We start from the raw sequence: 9,120 nt of genomic DNA, 5'->3' as shown, positions 1-9,120 counted from the left end.
AAGGATGAGGGTGTCACGGGGACAGTGACACTGGTGAGGGGAGAGGAGCAGCCGGACAAGACCTCCTGTCTGCCCACGCTGATGGCAGAGCTGCCCCAGGCCGGCAGCTCTGACGCACAGACAGGGTGCCCGTGTGAACAGGAAGGGCAGGCTGGCCCGAAGAAGAAGGTTATGGAAGCAAACACCATGAATGTCACGGTGCCACTGCAGGAGAGCTCCACTGAAATCACGGAAGAGGTGGCCCACCCCACTGGGGCCACAGAGCTCTGTCTGTGACAAGAATGAAATGAGTGCTGCCGATGACAGAAATACCCCCAGCTAAGGTACAGCTGCCTCCCCAGGACAGACCTTCCAGTCTGGGCATCTTGCAGAGAGAAGCGGGCGGCACACAGCCCGGTGCTGATCTTTGCGTGCGGCCGCCAGTGGGAAACACTCAGCACATGCAGAAGGTGCCCAAACTAGCACGCACACTGCTGTGAGCAGAGGGGATTCCAGCGAGGAAGAACATTTGTTTCTCTGTTGGTTGATGAAGCAAATCGGCAAGGAAGTTCAGAGAGGGGAAGGGTGAAGGTACGTGTGTCCCTGAGTGCATTCATTGCCCCTAGATGTGCTCTGCCCCTTCTGAAACCTGAGAGATGACTTCTTCTACAGGGCACTGTCCATCAGGCCCAGAAGGTCTGCCAGGGTGGGGCTGGGGATGTTCTACATGTGCCCTGTGTGGGGTGGCTGAGGGAGCTGGACACCGTTTGCCCAGCGGTGTGGAGGCTTCAGACACTCTAGAAGTAGCCTGAGAGGGAGCGAGGGGTGAGTTCAGAGATGGGGGAGTTCTCTTTGTAGGGAGATACAGCAGGAGCAAGAACTAATGCCACAGAGTGCAGGTGGGGAGGCCCAGAGCGGGCACAGAGCAATGTCCCTGGAAGGGCAGGGCTGTGGTGGAACAGGTCACCCCGAGGGAGACTGGAGCAGCCCCAGGCTTTGTGTTTCATGGAGCAGGCAGGGAGGACGGGGAGATCTCAGGAAAGGAAGGGAGATGCTGAGGTGAGAGCAAGGTGTGGCAGCCGGGTGGACATCTCCAGCCTGCAGAGAAAGAGGTGCAGGTGTGGGACACGGTGGGACACCTTGGGGTGGGGACAAGAGAGGGATGAGGAAACTCTGACAGTGCCCCAGCAGAGCTGAGCTCTCTCTGCCCTTGGCTCTGGCTGGTGTCTCTGCCACTGGTGGCCATGAGGAAGCCCCTTCCCCTCCCAGCACTGGGTCTCGTGGCCTCCCCTTCCCCAGCCGAGAGCCTGGGAGGTGCTGGACCATGGTCCTGCCCTTGGCATTGCCCGTCCCCACATGACACTGCCCCAGGAAGGGCCCTGAGCAATGGGGCAGGGACGGGATTCCCCCTCCCAGGGGCTGGGGTCAGGTCTTGGCCCTTGTGTTTAATGTAAGACATGGAGGGTCACTCAGAATCTGTTCCACCTTGCCATGGCCTTTGTTTACCTGTCAGCTCTGCCTGGCGCTCTCAGCTCTAAGCAGCCCTGGGGAGGCTTTGTCAGTAATGGTCCTCACGGGGACACATTAACACTGCCATGGCCTGGGGAGTTGGCATCAGAGTTTCACTTTCTGACAGGCACCCGCCTTGTTCTGCCACTGCCTGAGGTCCCTGGGCTCGGCACCAAACCCACCCGCGGGGTCCTTAAAATGCCTGGGGCTGGTCCTGTGCTGCGGAGCTGGGCCGGGCTCCTGGGCCGGAGGGAGCTGAGGGCAAGTGGTCAGCGCTGCAGAGAGCCAGCTCTGCCCAGGAGCAGCTCCTCTGCAAAGGGCAGCAGGGCCGAGGGCACTGCCTGCAGGCACCGAGGGCACAGGAGCCGGGCACAGCGAGGGCAGAGGCAGACGGCCCTGGGAGGGTGCTGAGAGCTCAGAGGAGGAGAAACCTTGCCAGCCCGTGACACCGTCGGTCTGTGGGTGCGGGGCAGGGCAGCTGCAGGTGGCGGAGGGATGTGGTGCAGCCGGCACAGCCCCAGGAATGTCCCTCCTGTCCAGAGGAGGAGGCCGTGCTCCCGAGCAGGGCTTCCCTGCTGCGCTGCCAGAGGGACAGGCCACGGCTCTGCCTTCTCCCGGGGACGGCTGCGGGGGGGTGCAGCCGCGGGTGCAGCCGCGGGTGCCCAGGGCTGTCCTTCCGAGCAGGGTCCCTGCACCCCCGGGGCTGCGTGCTGGGGCAGGGACTCTGCCGCCGGCCAGGGTCAGCACTCAGCCTGCCCGGGGAGCTGCCCGCGGCGCCGGGGGGAGCAGCTGTGGGGGGCAGGAGAGACCCCCGGCAGGGCAGGGTCCTGCTGCTGTGGAGAGAGAGGCTGCTGCGTGGGGCAGGGCTGCTCCCAGCCCCACATCACCCCCAGGACACGGGCAGAGGCAGCATTTCAAGAGGAAGCCCAAGGCAGGGATTACTACCAAGAGAAGGAGCTTGCTTATGGCTGGGTTTACAATCTCCTGCTTTTGCAGAATTTGGGGAGAGAAATGGAAAAGGAGTTCTCGCGCTTGCAGAAGGCACTGAGACACCGGAGCTGAAGCCCCGAGTGAGCAGCATCTCTGACAGCAGCTTCCTAAAGTGCCTTCAGCCACTCCCCCGCCTCTGGACAGCACCAGCATCACCCATCAGGGTTGCTCTGACCTGCCCTTTTCGACCTGGGAACAGGAATATGCGCCCAGGCAGTGCCCTGCTAACAGGCAGGTTTCTCTAGCGCCAAGGTGAGTGCACAGAGCTTGGGACGGGGTCTGTCCGTGCTGACAGGGAAAGACCTGGCACAGGGAAGCACCTTCCAGGGGGAAAAACTGCAGAGAGCGGGGCTACGGCCCGGCAATGAGAGGAAATGCAGACAGAAACGTGGGAGGGAGAGTTCAGAAATCTCCATCTCATCCCCTCCAGCGCAGAGCCCTTCCTCTGAGCAAGCCCCCCTGCCTCCTCCTCTCCCACCAGCGAAGCCTCTGCTCTCAGGGCAGTGGGGTCCAAGGCAGGACCCTCCTCCTCTCAGCCCGAGCTGCAGCAGAGCCGGGGTGCAGCTCTGCAGCCCCGTGCCCAGTGCCCTCTGCAGAGCTCCGGGGCTGGGAGCAGCCGCCCGGCAATGTTGGTGTCTGGGAGGAGGCAGCACAACGACGGAAGGGTAACGCTGTCCTGTTGCTCCTCCGGTCTCACAGCCATTGGCTCGGAGTGCAGGAGAAATTCTCAGGGTCTCTGGTTTCAGAGAACGCTCAGAGGGCATAATGGGGGAGGTAGGAATACAAGATTGCCTAAAATGACTTTCTGCCACCCATGTTCCTTTGCACTAGGAGTGTGGAATCTGATAAACCCTTCTAAATGCGGAGTGATTTCATCGGACTAATTCTGATTTCAAACCTATCCCCTCCTCCCCTGGCACGTTCCCACGTCCCCACTGCCGTGGGGCAGGGCTGCCTTCTCAGGGACCCATGGGCAGAGGCCCTGCCCGTCACAGCATGAAATCACAGCGTTAGCTGCAGAAAATGAAGCTCAGGTCAGGAGGGTGAATGAAGGGTCTCCCAGAGGCAAAAAAAGAGTTGTGGGGGGGAAGGGGGAGGGTCTACAAAGAAATGGCACAGATTTTCCTCAGAGAAGTGTCTTCACCCTTCCACTGCCTTTTCTTCCTGTAACACCCTCCAGATCCAGAGTGAACAGATGTCCAACGGCAGCTCCGTCACCGGGTTCCTCCTCCTGGCATTCGCAGACAGACGGGAGCTGCAGCTCCTGCACTTCTGGCTCTTCCTGGGCATCTCCCTGGCTGCCCTCCTGGGCAACGGCCTCATCATCACCGCCATCGCCTGTGACCACCGCCTGCACACCCCCATGTACTTCTTCCTCCTCAACCTCTCCCTCCTCGACCTGGGCTCCCTCTCCACCACTCTCCCCAAAGCCATGGCCAACTCCCTCTGGGACAACAGGCACATCTCCTACCTCGGATGTGCTGCCCAGGTCTTTTTCTTGGTCTTTTTCATTTCAGCAGAGTTTTCTCTCCTCACCATCATGGCCTACGACCGCTACGTTGCCATCTGCAACCCCCTGCACTACGGGACCCTCCTGGGCAGCAGAGCTTGTGCCCACATGGCAGCAGCTGCCTGGGGCTCTGGGTTTCTCTATGCTCTCCTGCACACAGCCAGCACATTTTCACTGCCACTCTGCAAAGGCAACACCCTGGGCCAGTTCTTCTGTGAAATCCCCCAGATCCTCAAGCTCTCCTGCTCACACCCCTACCTCAGGGAAGTTGGGCTTATCTTGGTTAGTGTCTGTTTACTTTCTGGGTGTTTTGTGTTCATTGTGGTGTCCTATGTGCAGATCTTCAGGGCCGTGCTGAGGATCCCCTCTGAGCAGGGACGGCACAAAGCCTTTTCCACGTGCCTCCCTCACCTGGCCGTGGTCTCCCTGTTTCTCAGCACTTCATTTTTTGCCCATCTGAAGCCCCGTTCCCTCTCCTCCCCAGCCCTGGACCTGGTGGTGTCATTTCTGTACTCGGTTCTGCCTCCAGCTGTGAACCCCTTAATTTACAGCATGAGGAACCAGGAGCTCAGGGATGCCTTGAGGAAGGTGTTTTCATGGACATTTTGCAGCAGTGACAAGCAGCCCATCTCTCTCCACAAATGAATTCCAGTGGATCCCAGAGCAGGGCTGAGGGGTTTATTCTTTCCTGTGTTATTAGCAGTACTACTACTGCTTATGTTTTTACCATCATCACATCAACCACATCATTATCATTAACCTTGACAAGGATAATGTTCCTACACAAACATTTTCATTCATCCCCATTCTGCTGAGGCATTAATCACTTCTATTTCACTTTGAATCCACGTAAATTTGTTTCTAACTCTCTCACAGCATCTCTGTAATAAAATGAGATCTCCCCAGTAGGGCACTTGAAGGCTGAGCTCTTCTTCCCGTGTGGATGTCAAGAACAGATCTGAGGAATTACATTCTGAAAAGAGATTTTTTATTGTGATTCTCCACGGCTCCTGGCGCAGAGAGCTCCCAGTCACCTTGTGACACATTGAGGCTGTCAGCCGGACTTGAGGCTCCTGTGCCAGCGCCTTGTGACAGTGAAGATGGTGAGTGGGCACTGAGGAACGTACTCAGGCCGGTCCCACGTGGGAGGTGGCAGGTGATGTCCTTCAGGAGGGGCACCTGGGGCTGGCTGGAGCGTGGGGGGGATCTCCAGGGTCAGTGTGTCTGGGGTGGGCAGGGAATGGAGCCCCACAGAGCGTGAGATTCTCTGAGGTCGAGTCACCCAACAGTAAAGTGTTCAGTCCCGGTTTCTGCAGGTGAACCAGGACTCTGCAACCCTGCGAGAGGACAAAGAGACCCAGCAGGCATAGGGAAGGGAGGCTGGAGAGTGATTCATGTCACCATTAGTAAGGTACAGCTGATGGAGCTGGAGCTGCCCCTGGTGCCTTTGGAAATGCTCCCCAGTGCCCCCAAGCACCGCTGCCAGGCCCTCAGGATTCCACCCACCCGCAGCCAGACAGGGCCCTTCCCTGCTCCCTGTGAGAGCTCCAGGAGCCAAGAGGCTCCAGGGGCGGCGGGGAGGGCAGGGCAGGGCCCAGCAGTCCCTCTGGTGCCAGAGCAGCTCCCAGTGGTCGGGATGGGACCCACTGAAATGTCCAGTGAGCTTGTGGGGAAATAAAATCTCCGTGCTAGTGATCTCCAGCTCAGCTGGAGAAAACACAGGCCAGCTGCATCTGGCTGTGAAACTGAACCTGCCCAGAGCAGACGGTGGTACTAGGCACGTCCACAAGTCCCTTCTGACCCAAATGAAAGGCTGTAAAGTAGAGCTGGGCACAGGGGACGCTGCTGTCAGTGGCTTTTGCTGACGTTGGTCAACCCTGTCCTCAGGATTTCACCTCCCAAGAGGGGACATTGTCCTGTGGGTGACAGAAGTCAAGCAGGTGTGGGGAAACTGCAGAAAAGTCCTCAGAAATGCTGCCGGGCGTGGCAGAATCCCAGACGAGGGTGAGGCTGGACGGGATTGCTGGAGACAGTCTAGTCCAACCGCCTGCCCAAGCAGGGCCAGCTGGAGCAGATTTCCAGCACCACGTCCTGTTGGGGTGTGAGTATCTCATGGGATGGTGCCTCCCCATCCTCTCTGGGAAACCTGGTCCAGTGGGCAGCATCCATGCTAGGAGACAAGTTTTTTTCTTCTGTTCAGCTACAATTTCCCATCTTTCAGTTTGTGACCGTTGCCTCCTGACGTGTCAAGAGCCGGGCTCCCTCTTCTTAACAGCTTTCTCGCAGAGATTTAGAAACAGTGACAAGCTCCCCCGGAACCTTCTCTTCTCCAGGTGGAACAGGCTCAGCACTCGCAGCCTTTCTCCCCATGAAAGGCACTTGTATCCCTTAGCTGCCTTTGTGACCCTTGGCTAGACTTGCTCCAGTATCTCTTCTGTAGGGAGGAGCCCAGCACTGGACACAATACTCCAGGTGTGGCCTCATCAGTACTGAGTACAGAGGAGGGATCCTCTTCCTCGGCCTTATAATAACTCTCTATTGCAACTCAGGAGCCCTCGGCCTTCTTTAACACAACGGTACGTTGCTGTCTGGTGGTCACCTTGGTGTTCACCAGGACCCCTGGGTCCTTCTCTGCAGAGCATCTTCCCAGCAAGGTGCCCCCAGCAGGTGCTGGTGCCCGGGGCTGTTTCTCCCCAGAGGCAGGGCTTCACAGATCTCTCCGTCAGACTTCACCAGGTTCCCTCAGCGCAGTTCTCCAGCCTCTCCCGGTGCCTCTGAATGACAGCACACCCGCCCTGTGTCTTACTCACTCCTCCCAGTTTGGCGTCATCTGCAGGCACACGGACTTGTGACCTTGGGGACTTGCTGCGAGGGCGCACTCTGCCGTGTTGTGCAGGTCAGTAGCGAGGAGGTTAAACAGGCCTGGACTCAGGATTGGGCCCTGGGGTTCACCACTGGTGCCGTGCTCCCAAGGGGACTTTGTGCCCTTGGCCGTGACCTTCTGGATCCGGCCATTCACCCTGTTTCCATCCCACCTCTCTCGTGTCTATCAGGGTGTGATGGGATGCAGCGTGAAAAGAATTGTTAATACTTGGTTAAACACCTTCCCCGCTCCCCCCTCACCCACCAGCCGAGGCAGCTTATTGCCGTGGTGGGTTAACCGTGGGTAATCACCAAACTGCCACCCAGCTGCTCGCTCACTGCCTCTCCCACCCCAGAGAATAGGAGGAACGGGGATGAGAAAGCTGCTGGGGGGGACAAGGACAGGGAGATCACTTCCCAGTTCCCACTGCGGGCAAGACTTGACCTGGGGAACGCAACTCAGTTTATTGTCAGTTAGAAAAAAAAGAGTTAATTATGAATTCAGGTAGTAATGGAAACAAGACAAACATGAAAACAAAACCTTTCCTCCTCCCTGCCCCAGGCTGAGCCTCACTCCTTCACTCCAGGCTCCTCTCCCCCGTCCCGAGCAGTGCAGGGGCGTTTGGGACTGGGGGTCACAACCAGCACACAACAGTTGGTCTGGCTCTGGGCAGCGGAATGGGATATTTACCCTCTGACACAGAGGTACCTCTTGGGCAGAGCAAAATACTAAGTGATTTTTTTTGGTGAATGTTCATTCTCGTTCTGATTTCATGCTGCCTGAACTCTTTCGTTGAATCCTGACTGTTCCCCGCAGCTGTCCATCACCCACTCTCATGTTTTGATGGCTCTTGTCACAGACAGCCTGGCAAAAAGTTGTTGGTTACTTTCCCTTTCCTCTTTTTCCCCTTTGAGAAGTCCCATGCCCTTTTTGCAGCTGTCCTGACTCTCCCCCCCTGTGCTCCCTGGGCAGCAGTGTGGCAGTGAGAGCTGCCCCCCGGGAGGAGGTGTGCTCTTCTGCCCAGGGGCTGGTGGGCAGCTCTCTGGTGACCAAACCCCGGAGAAAACAAGGGCCTTGGCTGTAGGGCCTCTTGTCCCTGAAGGAACCATCCTTTAGCCCGGGTGTCTTGGGACGCGTCTTCTGGGAGGGGGACACCAGGCCTCCAAACCCAGCAGTTTCTGCCAGCTCATTCTTTGGTCTGTTTCTGTTCTGCTTCTGGCCCTTAACCTGCAGCAGCAGTTTGGGGCTGCACAGGGGTTCAGGGCAGGGTCACCTCTTCCTCCAGGACAGGATCTGCGGATTCAGCTCGGTATTTTAAGCAAGATGGAAGCAAATGTATCGTCCTTGTCGCAGGAGCTGGTAGCCAGGGTGGACGAGCAGTTCATTCACAGTTACTTAAACACTGAAGGAAACTCGATTTGTGCATTTAAAATTTCTGTCTTAACCAGTGTTTGGCCTCTTGGGTTCTCAAGGGTTAAAATTCCTCCGGCACCTTGGATCGGTGTATGGGGATTTAAAAGTGCTCCAGATGAAGCAGCAAATGAGCCGAACTGCGTTTAGTTAATTCCCTGGCTGTCACTCATGCAGCCAACCCTGTGCTGAGGACATCTGGGGCTCGCCTGCTGTTCGTAGGGGAGGTGTCGGGCCCGTTCTCAGAGATGTCCCCGCTCTGTCAGGGACGGCTTTACTGACCAGAGGGCAGGAGGCACTTTGGGAGTGGCCCCTTCGGATGGAGGCTGGAGAGCTCTGCTCTTCTGGCCTGGCCGTCAGGCCGTGGCTTTCCCAGTGCTCCCGTCTCTCAGCTCAGCTCTGCTTTCTGTCCTTAGGACACAGCTTTGATTTGCCAGGGCTGAGGGAATTGGGACGTCCCCCACTGCCCATCTGCACGAGACACCCCCCTCTAGCAAGGGACAGGACAACCTCTCACATACAGAAAGCGAAACCTCCCGCTAATTACTCCCTGGCAATGAGCCGGCAGAGCTTTTTGTCCAGACTGCGCCCGTGCTGCTGTCAGCTTCAGGAGCCCGGTGCTCCCAGCACGGCATCTTCCTCCCCGTTCCCCCTGCCCGGGGCAGATCTCTGCCTCAGGCCTGGCCCTGCTGTTTCATGAGCTGTGCCCTCTGGGCGCGGTTATCGAGTGTTAGGACCGACTGTGGGTGCTGCGCCGTGTTACACGGCGGTGGTTGTGTCAGTCAGATGAGGACAAGTCCCAAGTGCAGATGTGCGGTGACAAGTGCCCGTTATCTGGCCCTGACTCCAGGAGAACTGA

At 57.8% G+C, this 9,120-nt stretch overlaps 1 protein-coding gene across 1 annotated transcript; it reads left to right on the top strand.

Moving 5' to 3' along the window:
• Window positions 1-3,673: 3,673 nt before the first annotated feature.
• On the top strand, window positions 3,674-4,633 carry LOC141974182 (olfactory receptor 14A16-like). Its single transcript, XM_074933520.1, has one exon. The coding sequence runs from the start codon at window positions 3,674-3,676 to the stop codon at window positions 4,631-4,633; it is 960 nt and encodes a 319-aa protein (XP_074789621.1).
• Window positions 4,634-9,120: the final 4,487 nt, after the last annotated feature.

Source organism: Athene noctua, unplaced genomic scaffold, assembly GCF_965140245.1.
Source record: "Athene noctua unplaced genomic scaffold, bAthNoc1.hap1.1 HAP1_HAP1_scaffold_34, whole genome shotgun sequence".
Taxonomy (NCBI): domain Eukaryota; kingdom Metazoa; phylum Chordata; class Aves; order Strigiformes; family Strigidae; genus Athene; species Athene noctua.
Note: the sequence above shows the minus strand (reverse complement) of the source record. Positions and strands in the feature narration are given on the sequence as shown.

What these genes read in the sequence shown, in the direction of transcription:
- LOC141974182 (XM_074933520.1), top strand. Translation starts at nt 3,674, where the DNA reads ATGTCCAACGGCAGCTCCGTCACCGGGTTCCTCCTCCTGGCATTCGCA.